Source organism: Patagioenas fasciata, chromosome 14, assembly GCF_037038585.1.
Source record: "Patagioenas fasciata isolate bPatFas1 chromosome 14, bPatFas1.hap1, whole genome shotgun sequence".
Lineage (NCBI taxonomy): Eukaryota > Metazoa > Chordata > Aves > Columbiformes > Columbidae > Patagioenas > Patagioenas fasciata.
The window spans coordinates 3,868,594-3,885,393 of NC_092533.1; the positions used below are offsets into that span (position 1 = coordinate 3,868,594).

The 16,800-nt window shown below is 52.1% G+C and overlaps 2 protein-coding genes across 5 annotated transcripts in view; one reads left to right on the forward strand and one right to left on the reverse strand.

Annotated features, from left to right (window-relative positions):
• Nucleotides 1–346: 346 nt before the first annotated feature.
• On the reverse strand, nt 347–10,247 carry ZNF346 (zinc finger protein 346). The gene is made up of 7 exons (XM_065849170.2): nt 10,132–10,247; nt 9,916–10,019; nt 9,735–9,830; nt 8,372–8,522; nt 6,583–6,822; nt 4,078–4,171; nt 347–2,788 (listed from the first exon to the last, which is right to left on the reverse strand). Exons 1-7 carry the CDS (start codon nt 10,190–10,192, stop codon nt 2,683–2,685), a joined length of 852 nt encoding a protein of 283 aa, XP_065705242.1. The 5' UTR covers nt 10,193–10,247; the 3' UTR covers nt 347–2,682.
• A 502-nt stretch (nt 10,248–10,749) lies between these two features.
• The window catches only part of UIMC1 (ubiquitin interaction motif containing 1), a 39,391-nt gene continuing 33,340 nt past the window's right edge, over nt 10,750–16,800 (forward strand). For all 4 annotated transcript variants that reach the window (XM_065849298.2, XM_065849299.2, XM_065849300.2 and 1 more), the window contains exons 1-2: nt 10,750–10,898; nt 14,972–15,120. In XM_065849298.2, coding sequence (XP_065705370.1) covers nt 14,980–15,120 — 141 coding nt within the window. In that variant the 5' untranslated portion in view covers nt 10,750–10,898; nt 14,972–14,979. The remainder of the gene's footprint in view (nt 10,899–14,971; nt 15,121–16,800) is intronic.

Here is a 16,800-nt window from a genome sequence, read left to right on the forward strand (position 1 = left end):
ACAGCCCGGTGTCCTGGGGCAGTTGGGGATGTTTTTGGCACAAGCTGCACAACAGCTTGCAGAAGTGCCAGCGGTCTCTCAGCCCAGTCTGTCCCGTCCTCCCCCAGGTGACTGTGCTGTGCCCAAGGCCACACCGACTTGCCAGAGCAGCACAGAAGGAGGCGCTTACCACCTTTGTCTGGACCTCAGGGTGCTGCGGGATGAGAGCAAAGCCTCGAGGAGGACACATGAGAACACAAGCCTCCTGCCCCTCCCAAATATTTCAAAGGTGTCTGCATCCTGTTCTCTGCTTTGAAGCATGGTAAAATCCCAGGAAGGGCTCTAGCAGAGAGACAGCACCCAAAAGTAGTAATAAACACTCTATTTGGAGAGCTTCACCTTAGGGAAACAGGAGATACATAAACACTGTGTACAGGGGAAGGCAAAACTGTCAGTACACAGACAGGAGCGACACACCAGACTGGGCAGTGCTGGAAATGGATCCCTCGTGGTGTCAATGCACAGCACATCTAGTGGGCACCTGCCCTGGTACAGCAGGAGAGCCAAGCAGCGGAGATCGGAGTTGGAGGCCATCCAGGGCGACCAGGCGCACAATGCTTCCTTCCGTTCATCGCAATTTTCTGCTCATTGATCAGCTTGCGGGGTTTAAAAGGACTCCCTCTGCAGCAGGAGACTAAGGTCAGACCTTGGCAGTGAAGCAAGATGGGAAAACATTAGGAAGGCAAACCCAGACCAGCAGGAGCCTGTCCTAAGAGAAGATGGTAGATTCTGTGCAGGGTGAAGAAAAACAAAGATCATCCATGGCCTGGAGTGGGGAAGGGAAGGCACTCGCTCCAAGCACCGAGATCAGCAACGAGCTCTCTCTCTCCTTGCTTAACCCGACCAGCACGCACACCAGATTTTGGAAGCTCCTCTCAAGCCCAGCTCTCAGCCCCACAAAGGCATCAGCTGCTGCCCTGGCACACATCGCTGGGACTCAAGGGCCCCAGATCGCCCTCCAGCAGCTGCTGCAGCCACGCAACAGGAGGCACGAGCCTGGCTAAGCCCACCCTGGCAGTGCAGCGTGCCCGCAGCCATCACCCACGCTCCTGCCAGCCCCACAGAGCCCCACCGGCCACGGAAGCCCTTGGAGGGGCCACATCTGCATCCTTCTGTCCCACAGAAGAAAACCAGCAGGATGTTTGCCACGGACTAGCAAAGTCTGAGCTCCACAGAGGCACCAACGCTGGGACAAAGCCGTGGGATGCTGACTCGGAGCACTGGCGCTGAGCACGAGGCCAGCCCAGCGCACATGGCTCTTGCGGTGGGTTAGCAGGGAACAAGCACAGCCTTAGCTTAAGGCAAAACATCTAAAGAACTTGGCCAAAACACACAGCAGTCTCAGATGCCTGCCCTTCCTTCCCGGGCCTTTTCTGACAGATCTAGTACATTAGCACCAGGAAGAGACCATCAGTCTTAATTTCTGGCTTTGAAATATGGAACATGCCTTTTCCAGGATGGAACAAATGTGTAAGAACTTAGAAGAGATGAGTTGGGCAAGTAGTGTCTAATGAAGGACTAATGGGTTGGGCAAGTAGTGTCTAACGGAGGACTAACAAAGGCAGGTTTCCAAAGGATTTGTAGCTTTTCAGTCAGCTAACAATTTGACCAAGTCATATTACAGTTTTCTGCTGCATCTAGATTTATTCTCTTTTTCCTTAAAACCCTCCTTTCCCAGAGTATTTTGGAGGCAGCAGGGAAAACACTACACTTCATGCACACCCCGACAGACTTAGAGATGAACTCACCCTGCTCTACCTTCCTCTGCTGATTGCATTCAGATCTTGGAGATTTCCACCGCCGCCAAGTTTGGCTGAGATGGGTTTAAGTCACAAAGGGTAAAGACACACACGGTGAATGATCACGTACACCTGTTTCCATAGGAAACCAGGCTAAACAGTTACTTCCTTCCATGTGGAAATCCTCAGAGCAGAGGGCTGAGGGGAGCCAGGGGCTCTGACCCCTCTCACAGCCCTCTGCTCCCACCAGCACCACTTTGCACACCAGAACTTGTACCTACTTGTCAGACAGACCCAAACAACCCAGCTCCAGAGCTGACAGCTGCAGTACCATGAAAGGTTCTGACAGCAAGCGGTGGCTTATGAAATTCTGCACACAAACCTGACCGGAGGAGGCGCAGAAAGAGATGCTACGCTGGTTATTTCCTATTTTAGGCTTGACCAAAGCCAGGCAGCCTGCACCATGTCCCGTCCATGCTGCACAAGCACCACTCACTATGATCTAGGAGCTCTCCTCCAGCAAAAGCCGCCTCTGACGATGGGCTGCTGGCCCTCCGGCTGCAGGAATCCATTCTTGGCTCTGGTGAGGGAGGAGGTGGCCGCTACCACCCTGTTGCCAAACCCTCCTTATACCAGATACACACTTCCTCTCACACTGCACCCACCTTCACAGGAAGCAATTACACAATGAAAACTACTCTAAGGGAGTGAAGTATTTGCTGTCTAGCAAGTCTCTTCCAGCTGGATCCTTTTTCTGACAGATTCAGTCCCCGTTCTGCTCAACGGGTGCATACAGGAGGGTAGGGCTTTGCTTATCCAGAGGGATAATGAAACCATTGTGGGCTGGCAAAGGATGTGTGTTCTTGGGTCACCAACAACGCCAAGAACAGTGCTGCAACTTGCTCTAGAAGTCTTGGCTGAAATAACTGTAGCCTCCTGGGGCAGTTGACTCTTCCCGGACATACTGTTGTGGTGGGAACGGTCCAACAACCGGCACTGCTCCTGGCATCCTGGATGTTGAAGGGAGCAAGAGGAAGAGAAGGGAAACAAAGTCAGAAGTGCTCTGCAATGTGCCAGCTGCAACCACGGCTCAGCAGGCAGGGCTGTCCATGGAGCAACAGCCTCCTGTAGCCAAGCCAACAACTTGCCAGAAAAGCTTCCAAGTGCATCCTAGCCCTCCATGTGTGTGTGTAAACAGGCACATTTAGCAGAATTAGCTGTTGCAGAGCTCAAGGACTGTTAAAGAGCCTTCATTACAAAGCAAGTCTCCTGGCTCTCTGCAGCCTGCAGAAGCTGGCCCGGAACATGATGCAGTGGTTGAATCCAGAAGCAGCTGAAAGGGACTTGTATGGTTGCAACAACTCAGGACGACATCCATGTCCTCAAAGGGAACATCGATGTTTGTGTGTTGGGAACATCCTCAGTGTTTTTGTTCTAGATCACGACACTTGCTATTCACTGATCTGGTGGTGCTGCTCAATGGCTGAAACTTTCCTAGGATGAGGGATGGAGCAAGTGTCTTTCAAGCAAGTACTCCAGAGAGCCAAAGGACAACGGGGCTGTTATTCCACAGATAGACAACAAGAGATCTCAGTTCTTGTCTTGTTCTCTCTGGGAAATTTGGCTAGAAGTCTGTCCTCTCTTCAGGTAGGGTTTCCTAATGCCTCTTCCCTGTAAGAACCTTGCCAACCAACCCACCCTCATTACTGAGCTGCTTTTAGCGAAGGCTTTGGAATGAGAGATCTGAACTTTGACAGTGTCCAGAACAAGTATTTGTGGTATTAATCATCTGGTAGCCTAAATTTTTCGGATTAATAATATACGCAGGGGATGCCGTTATTTAACTCTCCAGCTGTGAAAGCAAGTTCAGGACTATAGTCTCGGTTTCTGAAGCGTGCTGACTATGTGCCGAATTTTAAGACAAGCAACCCCAAGAGAGATTAGAATGGCAAGCAGATCTCCCCTGAGCCAGTCTTTAATTAAATTAAAACCTCAGTTGTTAGAGAAATGGTGTTTAAAGGGTGTCAGGTTGGATGCCCTCACTGCAAAGGTCCACACTGAGCCAAGAACCAAAAGCAGGAGCAGGGCCGGTGCAGCCCCGCAGAAGCCAGAGGGGTCTGCAGAGGGAGCTGACGAGGTGACCTGGCTGCAGGACAAACAGCACGACTTTACCAGCAGAACAGCAAGGTTTGTGCAAGTCAGCTGCAAATCCGCATTCAAAACTGCATTTTCAGTTATATTTAAGCCATCGATTTGATCAGTGAGGCTGGGAAGATACTTAGAAAAGAGAATTACTTACTGATTCTTGTGTTTGAAGCCGCTGATGTGAGCTTGGTACTGCTCTATGGAGTTGAGCACGATGTTGCACGTGCTGCAGGGGTATCCCTTCCCGGCTGAAACAGACACCAGCGTTAGCACACTCAGCCAACGGCTTGGTGCCTGAGGTAGAAACAAGTGAGATAATCAATCGCTGGAGGTGTTAAACAACTGCTAAACAAAGACAAATCGCAAGTCAACAGCCTGACCAGGTGGGGAGGTCACAGAATCCCACTGTAATGGCCACACACTGCCGGAATCGCTAAGCCAGAAGAGCTTTCCTGGTCAGAACATGGGTTTGTTCATCTATAAAAACGAAGACACATTTCTGATGAACAGTTCACAATATCAGGCACAGTAAAAGTCTCAGCATTATGGATCCATTTCTCTCCCAAATTCCCACTTCACCAGATCTGTACATCTCATGACAAAAATGAGGGAGATACTTAATTTGTAAGCTTAAACTGTTTCAATTTAAAAAAAAAAGCCAGAGGAGATGACACACAACGTCCAGTTCCACAATGCAGCATTCTGCTAAGCCTTGCTGAGGTGCCAACTGAGAACATTAAGCTTTATCCTCATGCAGTTTGGTTACAGTCAGCACATCAGTTAACTGCAAAAAAAAAGTTCCCAACAACCGTTGTACTGGACAGATCAATGGTTTTGTGTAACGTGACAACTCCAGCTGGAATGAAGGTTCAGGAGGCCACAGATACAGCAAGCAGGGCAGCACAGCTCAGCACGGGAGTCTCTAACAGGGAAAATCCTGGCAGTTGCTCCCAAGACATGAAGCCTCCTGAATTGTGGCTCACTGGGGAAGGGCTCTGCCTGGGAGTGACACAAACATTTCCTTAAGGTGAAAGAGGAGGCTCCCCCAAGGGGTGCAGAGCAGCGCAATCACTGCACAAGTTGTAGCAGAGATTTTGCCCCCCTCAGAGAGATCTCAGACTCCAGCGGGTCATTCAGGTCTCAAAGCAGATCTGGATCCAGGTGGGAAAGGCCAGAGGAGCAGTTAGAGCCCTCGGGTCTGCCTCTCTGCGTGACCGAGGTCAAGATCTCTCTGTTGCAAACCCACCCAATAGGTATGTGCTCGCAGTTGTCCAAACTGCACTCCTGCACCCCAAACTGCTGTTTCACAGAGGACCTTCAAGCAAACACCTCGGTGTTGTGCTGCAAAGAACACACCTTCACCCGCTGACAGACACATGCCCGCAGAGAAGTCCAGGGATGAGCCTGGCTGTCAGCTGGCAGAGGTGGGCAAAGAAAGAAAACACCCCTGACTGCTGCCCATCACATCCAAGCAGCTCCATTACAGCCCAGGCTCCGAAACCACGTTCGAGCAGCTCAGGTGCCGTGGAGATGAGCCCGTAGGCATCGCGGGTCTGCTGGACTTCATGGAGATGTTACTGTCACAGGCAAGGGCGCTGCCACCCAGTGGCTCCTGCCACTGCCAGCGCCTGAGTCACACTAAGTGGAACCATTCATCAGGCTCCACTAATTAGGTAAAGAGCAGATGGGTAACGCTGGATACCAAGCACCTTCTCTGTCTCCCACATGACCACGCAATGTGGGAGAGAATATTACTTGGAAAATTGAGCCTCATTTCTCACAAGTGCTACTGGTATCTAAAGGTGGCCTGCAAAGAATTAGAATGATTAATCTTCTGCTTGTGTGGGCTTTTATGACAGAGAAAGAAGCCCTTGAAGAAGATTTTAAGATGATTTGTCTACTTATTATTTACTTCAAGCATCCAGCAGGCACTAGGCTTCCCGGTCCATCAGAAGGCTGTTGGGAGCAACAGGGGAGTTTACTGTGAGCTCCTAATGCTTTCACCAGACTCTAAGGGCTTTCATATCGTAGAAGCGCTCACGAGCAGCAGATCGTAAACCAAATGAGTTTTAACTGTCTGCCTAAAGTTCCTCCTTAATAGCTTTTTTCTCTTTTTTTTTTCCCACATTCCTGCTTGCTTCAGAGAGATGCATTAGTTCATCAGATGGCAGTGCCCACACAGAGGCAGAGAGGCATTCGGGGAGAAATCTCTCCGGTTTTCATGTGCTTTGAAGCAGCAGGTGCAGTTAAACCTATTTCTTCCATCTTTGGCTAGTCCTCTCCAACTGCGTTTTTTTTAAGCATCAAATGCCACTTTTATCTTTCCCTTTTGGATGCAATCCACCTAGCTAGAAACTGGCCGAAATCCCTGGATTACCAGCACAGAAAGTAAAAAGGACGCGTCCCCAATTAGACAACATGGCAAAACACAACCCAAAGCTTGTCACGAATAGCGATGGTCTGAAACCTCTTGTGCTGCCAGGGGTTACAAAATCAACCAAATCATTCTTATAGTGTGTAATCAAGATCCCCATCACGAGCAATTCTCCCCCGCTCCCTCCGCACGGACTCTCATCCCAAGATCTGCCAGACACATACCATCGCCCTCCCACCCTGCTCTTCAGCTATTTATTTATTAGCCTGCCTGCTGAGAACTCACCCATGAAGGACGATGCTGGTGCATCAGGGGTTCGGCCATAGTGTGCCATCAGCTTGTGTTTCGTCTCCTGCTTTCTGTGCTTCTTGCCTACATAATGTTGTTTTGCCATAAGGGGGTTATTGAAAGTGGCATGGCAGAGGCTACAGAACTTGTCTGGGTCAGTAATGTCCTTGTTCTCTTCGTTAGAAGACACAGTAGAGGTGGGGAGGGTAGCAGGATGTTTCTGTGGAGGCACCGCTTCTGTAAGGTGATTCCAAACTCCCGGTCAGTCACAGAACTCAGAGGTAAAAAACAGTCATTTCCCCAAAATCCACATTAAAAACCCCCAACCTACTACATCTAAAACCCAAACCCGAGACAGAATGTAAGATGTCTAGATAAATTCAAACTGCTCCTACCTCTTCCCTTTACGCTGCAGAATTGTAAGGTGTGCAGTAAGACATGTCAGAGCAGGCCACAAAAACTTTCACGGTTAAAAAAAACACCCAGATTTGCTTGTTTCTCCTTAGACGAGTTAAAAATTCCCCATGGTTGTATTCAAGAAACATGGGACAGGAAGGAGCTTCCACCTGCTATTATCATCACCCAGGAGAAGCAAGAGGGAGGCAGGTGGAACGTGCGCACAAGGCCCCGTGCAGCAAAGGTGGGCGAGTTTCTGTAAACACTCGGCCCTGAACTGAAGTCATGACGAGTTGTGCCTGAGAAATAGCATGAACGGGACAATGTCTGATGGAACGAATCCACACAGAGAAGCAGCTCCAGTCTGATGGAGAAACGTGCACCATCTCGCTGCGGGTACCAAAGAGGACAGCAAGGAACCTTCTGAGCACCAGAGAGCTCCTCTCGCACCCAAACAGAAGCTCTGCACCGGAGCGCTCATGCAGACATCCAACCCTTCCTGAAGGCTCTTCTTGTAACCAAAAGCAAGGGCTTCAAAGAGCAAAAACAACCCATGGGCCACCCTGACCCCAGAGGTGCCTTTGCTGTGCAGACACAACCTGGCAAAGCTGTGAAGACCCTGCGGGATGGACAGTTTCTGCCTGGAAGAACCTGGCACAAGCTGCCAAGCTCAAGTGCACTCAAAAGCTGCGTGTTCCCTCTGTCCTTATCAGCTACAGCACCCCACGCTCTCGGCTGCCCCCACCCGCCCTGGACAGACAGTTTCTCTCTCCACCTGCTTGCAAAGGGACAGACACAGAGGCAGCTGCACCGGGTCAGACGCAAGGTCTGTCTGGACTGTGTCCCACCATGAGAGCAGCCAACAGCAGGTGCCACGGGAAAATCACAAGGTCAGGACAAGCATATCCTGATGCTTCCCAGCTGTACTGTCCCAAACCCCAACTATCTGCAGTTTACAAGTTCCTGAACCTCAGAGGTTACATCGTTGTAGTTGAGTAGCCATATCAGAGTTTCACCAGTCACTTCAGCCCCTGCAAGCTTTTAGCGAGCACTGTATCCTGTCACAGGCATTTCTACAGCTTAACATCACACTGCCTGAAGAGTAGCTCCCTCCTGGTCCCAGCACACAGCAATGGGTACAACGCTGCTGCAAGCTGCATTTTCCCAAAGTAAAACAAAAACACACGCAACTTTTTGTCAACGCCAGCCCACCAAGCAGGCTGCTGAGAGCGGCCACATCTCCGGAGATGCACTGCTGGGTTCCCCTATTTCACTGAAAAGACCACACACATCCTCACAAGAGCTTATACTTGTGGTCCAATGACACATCTAAACTTTTTGTTTGGCTTGAACCACCCCTTGGTAGAACACGAAGGTGCTGTGGTCTTACCTTCCACTTTGGGGGACTGCTGCTTCATGTTCTTGGCGTGAGTCTTGCCCAAGTAGTGGGACGTTGCCACGGCCGGAGAGGAAAAGGTCATGTTGCAGATGGGACAACACTTGCTCCTGTCTTCCCCACTGCTGCCTTCCTGCTTGCTGTCCTATGCACACAGAATGGCAGAGTGGCCGAGGCTGGGAGGGACCTCTGCAAGTCACCTCATCCAACCTTCCTGAGACGAGAAGAAACACTAAGGCTTGGGGGGCTGAGAAAACAAGGAAATCGGAGACATTTGGGTGTCACGTTGAAGAAACGTGACGGAGTAGGATGATGCAGCGTCATCCTCTCCTTCACTGGAGAGTGTTCTTGTACCAGATTACTTTTTCTAATCTGTTAGTGGAAGGCTCCAGGCGGAGGGGCAGCCCTGGGCTGTGTGGGTTAAGGACAATGTTAAACGAGTGGCTGCCAGAATTGGAACAGGCGGCCTCTTCCTCTGCAAGGTGTGAACTGAGCAGCACAAACATCGATATCAGCTGGGTCATCTGCAACACGACGCCAGCGGAGCAGGCGGCAGCCGTCATTTCCAAGCCCTGTGTGAAGGCGACTGCCTCTATGCCCTCCCCCCGCCACAAATGCTGGAGAGTTAGGGATTAAAGCTGAAGTAATCAGAAAAGTAGAATCTGTTTCTCAAATGAATCACTGGGCAGACAGATGGCGAAGTGGAACGTGGTGCCTTCACTGACCAGCAGGCTCTTGCTACCCACCAAGGAAACCTAAATAAGTAAAAAAGGATTGCCCTTGAACGAGAATTCCAGTAGACCAGAGGTGTCAGGCTCATTTTCATGGGGGGCCACATCAGCCTCGCAGTTGTCATCAAAGGGCTGAATGTAATTTTAGGACAGTATAAATGTAGCAGTAGTTACAGTCCTAAAATTACATTCAGCCCTTTGAAGGCAACCGCGAGGCTGATGTGGCCGCTGGTGAAAATGAGTTTGACAGCCCTACAGTAGATGGTCAACCCAACTTGCTTTCTGTGACAGCAACAGTTACTCAACGATATTCCAGACAAGTTGTTATTCCTGTTCACCACTCCCTGTCTTTTCAAGCACGACTATCAATAAAAGGCACCTTACGCTTGTTTAAATGGAGAAGACATACTCATGGAGGCCATTTAAATGGAAACGGCAGCAGGAACTGCACTCGCTGTGACAAGGCCTGGCAGCACACCCGCCATCGCGCTCTCCAGCTCTCACAACGCCCCTTCCGAGAGCGATTTCTTCATTTATTCACCACGGCACCCAGGTCATACAACAACCTCCAGCCCAGCTGGCCCCGCTGGGCAGGATTTTGGCTCCAAGGGCTCTTTGGCTCCCACCTGCTTGGCGTCCAGCTTCATCTTCTTGCCGTGGGCGAGCTCCTCTCCGCCGTGGATGGACAGGTACCGCCGCACCTTGTTGGCGTGTTTCTTGCTCTGGGGAAAGCAGAGAGAGACCCGCCCGGCCCCGCTCAGCCCCTGCCGCACCGGGCGCCCGGCGGCGGCGGCTCCCGCTCCCTACCTGGTAGTGGGCCAGTCGCTGGGACTCGGAGATGAGCAGCGCGCTGCACACCTTGCACTGCGCCTCGGTGAAGATGTGCCCGTTCTCCCGGATCAGACGGGCCACTGCGGGGGGGACAACCGGCGGTCAGCGGGGCCGCGCCGCATCCCACCGCCCCGCCCCCGCACCCCCCGACTCGTCACCCGCCCCCTCGCCCCGCCGCCCCCGGCTCCTCACCCGCCTCCTTGCCCACCGGCAGCCCCGCGGCGTCCCCGTTGCTACCGGCCCCGTCCGCCATGGCCGCCAGCCCCGCCCCGCCCCCGCCGCTCTCGCGAGAGCCGCCCGCGCGCCCCCCTGCGTCCTAGCAACGGCGGGGCGGCCTCCCGCGAGAGCGCCGCGCGCCCTCACGTGGGAGGCGGCGGCCGCCATGTTGGTTGTGGGCAGAGCGGTGGGGGTCGGCCGCTCCTCAGGGCCTGGTTGACCGTGGTCGCCGCCGGTTCCGCGGAGCCTGGGTTTTGTGGGCGTTCAAACGGCACAGCGGCTGGTGCGATGACAGCGCTAAGCGCAGCGGTAACTTCTGAGGCAGGGAGGCTGCGGTTGAAGGCCCTAGCCCCCCGCTATCACGTCCCCCTGGGAAACTGGCGCCCGCTGCCCTGCCCGCAGCGTCCGGCACCGATCTGAGAAAATGGCGACAGCGCCGGCACCTCCCGCCGCATCTCAGAACAAGACGTCGGGGCCCGCAGGCCTCTCGGGGCCGGACCCGCCGCCCGCCTGTAACATGGCGCCGCCCGCTTCACCGCCCCGCCGGCCACGTGACGCGCCGCGAAGCCGCCGCCGCCATCTTGGGTGAGGGCAATGAGGCCTCCGCCGCCAACTTGATTGCGGGTGCGAGACCCGCCGACCGGGGCCGGCGCGGCGGGGAGGCTGCGGCGCCGCCGCCTGTCGCCGCACAACGGGGCGGCCCGGCGGGGGCGGGGCGCCGGCCCGCGGGAGGCCCGGGCCCGGTGAGTACCTGTGCCGCGCGGGGCCTGCCGCACAGCGCCGGGCCGGGCCCTGGGGCTCGCCCGGGGCCCATCCGCCGTGGGGCTCCCGGGGCCGGGCGCCGAACCCCTCCGGCCCGGGGCCGTCTCTTCCCGCGGGGGGATCCCGGGACCCACCCCCGGTGCCGTTCCCCGGCCCCCTTCCCCGGGGCTGACTCCCCAGGGATGCCCACGGGCCTCCGTCCCGGGCGATCCGGGGAGCGGCCCCAGCGCTGCCCCCCGGGTGGAAGGGACACCCGGATCGCTCCCCTCGGTTCTGTACCCCCGTCCCTTGCCCCGGAGGGGACCCTGGTACCGGCTCCCCGGGGCTGTGCCCCTTCCCCAGGGCCCACCCCGCTGCTCCTCTCCCAGGGCCGTCTGTGGAGGGGAGCCCAAAACGACCCCAAACCTGAGCTTTGCCCTGGCCCCATCTCCCCAGCTGCACCCAGCGGGGCTCCTGCCCCTCCCGGTTCCCCCTGCCAGGGCTGGCTCCATCTCCTCCTCCTGGGCTGACCCCAAGCACCCCCCTCGATTTACCCCAGGCTGGTCTCCTTCCTGCTGTGCTCACCCCTATCCCACCAGGGACTCCCCCCGTACATCCTCCCCAGGGTGACAGTTTTTGGGTAGCCCTGACCCCATCCTTGTCTCCCTGCACAGCCCCCCATGCCCAGGGGCAGCGGGTTGGGAGGGGGACGAGAGACCCTCGGGCAGGTGCTGGGGAGGGGGTCGCGCAGGGAGAGCCGCTGCGTGCAGGATGTGCTGGGGCAGAGGGAAGCCAGCAATTCGTGGGGTATGCAGATGAATTTGGGCGAGCTTGGCCTCTGTGGCCTTGTGAAGAGCCAGCTCTATAAACAGATAAATCCCATGAACAATTCCTCTCCTCCCGCAGTGCCATGAGCCCTCGTGTCCTGCGGGTCGCGGAGCAGCAGCTGTGCCCCGTGTGCCGGGTCCAGCGAGGGTCCGCGGGTGGTGTTTCCAGGGAGACGTGTGGGGCTGAGCCGCTGAGCGCCGAGCTGCATCGCGCCTCTTCTTCCCAGGGTGGGGGGGAGTTGTTTACAAAGCGACAGTCTGTGTCTCAAACCGCTCAGAAACTCATCCGGGGATGAGAGTCATTCATTTTTTTGGCTTCGTTTTTCAAGCATTTTTCAAGCTGTCACAGCTTGGCAGGTCTGTAGCTGCAGTGTCAAGATTTAGAATTATTCTGTCGGTAATTGCTTTCTGATTCATCAAAATGATAGATGAGAGGGAAAATGACAAATAATCACAAGTTGGGGATCTTCAAGGATATCCCTAAAAATGTTACTGGAGGAGCGTGGTGTGTGCGAGTCCCTTGTCAGGAGGTCACCTTTGCTGTCAGAGCATCTACAAAGGAATTCTCTTAAATTCAGGGTTGGAAAAAATAACCCTGGATAACTGGAAAATGAGTGTGTGAGCCAAACTGCAGAGGTAGTTTTAGATAATTCACTCTTTAGCCTTTTTCGCTGAGCCTAAACGCAGGTATCATCACCTCGGGTACTGGCAAGTGTCCTTTTCAGGAGCACTAAAAGCAAAATGCGGCTTCTGTGCTTAAGTTCCTATCTGCAGGGGAAGGGGGGGTTGCTCTGGGGCTTGTTTTCTTCCTTCAGCTGCACCAGCTTGTCTAATAAAAGCCATTACCGCTCTCTCCTACTCACAGCCTCAGACTAGCACAGCTACAAGTGATCTCTCACTTGTCTTGTTCCCTTAGTTACATTTACAGAGACTCTCTCTGCCACAGGTCCCTTCATTTTCAGGAGCGCTGTGGGAGTTGTGTGGTTACATCTCTTACATCTTCTCTTTTTTTCCTCCCTTTAAATGTTGGAGGTAGGTGACTCATCATAACTCCAGCTGATATTTCTCAGTGATCTCTTATTTAGCACAGTGCATCAAGCAGAAGATGTATCGCGGAGTCAGAGGCGAGCTGGTGATACCAGCGTGAGTTAAAAACCCAGCAAGTACAGCGTGGCAGTCGCTTGTTGCTGTTTGCGTTTGTTTTGGTGGTAAAAAGGTTTACAGGCTGTCTCTCCAAAACCAGAGTGACCTTGTGCAGTTGGTGTCCTGGGGGTCTCTGCAATGCTGCTCCCCATTGCTAAAATTCCTGTCTGTGTGTTTTATTTCCAATAAGGGAGTGCTCCCACCCTGATAATCTCCCTTCATGGGGGCACCTCCTGGCAGCTGGGTGTGAGCTGCCCAGCTCATCTCTCCGAACAGAGGGTAAAGAGGCCATTTGGAGCAAAAGATAAAAAATGGAGAATGTATAACAAGGATATTCCAATAGGAGCTGAGTTCAGCACAGCTGGAGCGCAACAGCTTTGTTTTGCAAGAGCTACTGCTTTTCTACAAGCAGCGCTTGTTTTTATTGCCCCTTCCTAGACAGACAGACATTTGCGGACTGCGGCGGCGGCTGCGATTGCTGCTGGAGCCGTGCATGCCATTTGTGCAATGTTCTGTCTTCAGAGGGCTCGGCAAACCTTCCGTGCACATCGTGACTCACCAGGATAATAATCTTTTGTCTCTAGGCATGTGTGTGCATGTATTTGCAGAGGAAGGGAGGCAGAGAATCTTCTGAAGGCTGCGGATGGGTCCTCTCTCAGCCTCACCTTGCTGCCTCGGACTGTAGATGGAGCAGCGCGCTGCTGTTCTACGCTGATGGGGGCTTTGAACTTCTTGCTCCTTAGTATTTCTACACATAGCAGCTGTTTGCAATTTTGTGGTGTTTCAGAGGAAGGTTTGGCTCTATATTGGGTCATGTAGGGTCTTTTTTGTGTCTTCTCTTACTCCTATTTTAGATCTAAGCAGCACATTTGAGCTATTTCAGTGGTCTCGAAGGCAGAATGGTCCTGTGGAAGGACACTGATCTGGGAACCAGCCAACTTAACTTGCATTTCCAGCTCTGCCCTTCTCCAGTGTTTAATGAGGGGTTCATTGCTTAACTGCTCTGCATGTGTTTAATTCTAACATAGAGCTGACGGTGCTCAGCCTGCTTTGTGAGGCTTTTAGATCACAGTGCAGGAAGCACCGAGCGGCATTGTCGAGTTATTTGCAGAACAGTAAACATGACAGGAAAGGGTGGTTGAACTCTGTGTGCCGTCCTGCAGCTCTCGTTCACTGAAATCTCTTCCTGATCCTCTCGTCTGAGCCCTTTTTGATGCAAGCAGCCAGCGCCGGCTGCTCGTCCCTCTCCAGCAGTCTGGCAAGGAGACGAGAGATGCTGAAGCACCAGCTCGCATTGTGCGGGCACCTGCCCTCGATTGTGCCGTTCACAGAGCACTCAGGTTTGCACTAACAACGCTCAGCAGGTTCCTCCCTGCTCATCAAGTGCCTACTTTAACACGAGTGGTTTGGGCACGGCTGCGCTGAGGGCTTCCGGAGCCTGATGCTCATTGAGAAATCCTGGCTGCCAGATAAACCTATTGTTTTGTTTCCAACCCCTCTGCCGCCGCCTGCGTTTTCTCTTTTCATAGTGCCGGTGCAGCCTTACATGGGGCTGCTGCGCTGGGAGCAAACCAGCGTCCTTTGAGGAATGTGCCTTTTCCCCTGGTTTTGTTGAATACGAAAGCTGACAAATGGCCATGCCGCAGTGGCTTCTTGTTCTGATGTGCAGGGTTCAGCCTGGTTTATTCTGGACCAGGACAGGGATGGTGTGTGGGGCTGAGGAGGGGAAATTCGGGGTTGTGTTGGAGGGTGTGAGACCCCCTGTGGTGCTTTGGAGCGGTTTGCTGAGATGCTTTTCCCAGAGAAGCCAAGAGCAAAGCCTCGTTGCTTTGGAGCAAGGGCATTCAGAGCAGCTTTGGTCTGTGTTGCTGTTCCCCTGAAATCCCTTTTTAGTGATCAGCTATAATAAAGTATTCTTAACCAGATGAGTGGTGACTAGTACATGTGGCTCCCAGTAACGCTAAGTTCACCACGCTTTGTAATAAGGTTCTAATGCCTGCGGTGTTTTGCCTAAAAATAGAGAAAAAAAAAAAAAAAGGATGGCTGTTGGGGGAAATCTAAATCAGAAGGAAACAAATGGCTTTTAATCTTTCCCTCTGTTTCAGCGTGAAGGATGCCGAGGAAGAAGAAGCCCTCAGAGAGCCTGGACGCTCGGGATCAGAATGAGGAGGAAGAGAAGAGGAACGCAGCCAATGGCAAGAAGAAGCGCAGCTTTGTGGATGCGTTTATCGTCATATCTGACAGCGATGGAGAGGTCAGTGCTGCAGCCTGGGCCGGGCTGTGCTGTTGCAGGATGGTGCCCAAGCATCCCGGGCTGTGCACAGAGGGTATCGTGCCGTTCCCTTTCTTATATATGAGGTGAATCAAATCCTATTTGATTAGGAAATGAATGGCGTACTTCGTGAGGGTGAGTTATGAGTCTGGGATTTGATAACCAAATCCTCTCAGAACTGAATTTGAAACGTAATTCAAAAGTAACCTTTCCTCAATCCCTTTACAAATCTTCTTTTTTCATAATTTTTGTTTGATTGATTTCCAGCTAAACCATAGAAACATGATTCTGTATTATGCGCAAATAGATAAGGAAATGATTCAGAACACAGGCTTGCGAGTAGCTCAGACGCAGCTGGTGTCTGGTAAACTGATCCTGAATTACAGAAACCCGAGTTTTTCACCCACTTCCATAGGGTGTAAAGGTGAACCGTGAGGTGGGTTTGCCTGACTAAGACATGAAGGCTCAGATCAGTGATCCCTTGCATTGTCTTACAAACATCAGCTTTATCCTAAGAGGTTGAAATGTCTGTGTGTGATACGCCGGCTTTGGGATGAGTCCCTGGGGGAAACCCAGAGCCCGGAGAATCTGTCCTCAACTTGGCGAGGTACACGAGAGGAAATTATTAGAATCAATTTTTTATGTGTGACTGTTGAGGCTTTGCTCTGTCTGGCTGGTGATTGGGGATCCTAAGCTGCTTTTTGTAATTCCACCATTTTCAAAAGCATTTCAGTTCACTCTCAAGCTGTAGATCTTAAATCAAGTCCCTTTCGCTCCCACATCTGCAGCATGCTTCTCTACAATAAGGTGATTATCATGTGAGGAGGGGAAAAGCACTAGAAATAAACAGTAGGAAGCTGTAGGGCAAATGATATTGGATGTTTTTTCTTCACATCGTCTGAGTTCTTTCCCATTGGGAAATTCCCTGAAAGGAATGGAACATATGGCAGTAATAGTTCAGCGGGGTTAAACCCTTAGATCTGCAATATGCTAAGTTAACTTCAGATGTCTGCTGCATCACTGGCCTTTATTGTGAAACCTATAAGGAAAAAAGAAATCAGTGGCTGTAAGAGCTGCTGCAGTACATAAAAGATCAGGACCTGTTATTGTCTGCAATTATTCATCTCAATGTGCACGTATCTGAAAAAGAGGAAACAAACGTCTCTTAAAACACATCTATAAAAAGGTTAGGCTCCCTGACTGTTCTGTAAGTTTGTCTATAAACAATAAATTCTGATGGCATAATCGGTCATATTACAGAAAAGGATATGCTCAGAGAGGCCGTTAAAGAGCCAATTAGGTTCTGTTTAAGTGACAACAGTTCAGTCAGTTGAATGAGTGGATTTATTCAGTTCAGTCTCTTTCTGTGAGTCATCAGCTTCCAGATCCAGTGCCACAGTCTCTTGTCGTGTTGTTTTCTGCAAAATCAAACCCAAAAATGTGATTTACTTGGGATCTCAAAAAAAAAAACTGTCGCGTTTCTGTAACTGTCTCAGCTCTTCAGTGTACATCAAGTTGAATTTCAATTTCAAACCTTGTAACTGTTGTTCTTGCTCTAGTAAGACCTCGTTATGTGTTCAAGAAGAGGTGTGGGAAGCTCAGATCAATAGCAATTTTAGAGAACAATACATTCTCAATTAATCTTGCATCTGTTAGGACATG

Excerpts from the sequence above, each read along its gene's own strand:
- ZNF346 (XM_065849170.2), bottom strand. The coding sequence starts at position 10,192 with ATGGCGGACGGGGCCGGTAGCAACGGGGACGCCGCGGGGCTGCCGGTG. Across the intron at positions 10,020-10,131 it reads GCCGGTGGGCAAGGAGGCGG|TGGCCCGTCTGATCCGGGAG; the intron begins GTGAGGAGCCGG and ends TCCCCCCCGCAG. Across the intron at positions 6,823-8,371 it reads GCAGTCCCCCAAAGTGGAAG|AAGCGGTGCCTCCACAGAAA; the intron begins GTAAGACCACAG and ends ATCACCTTACAG.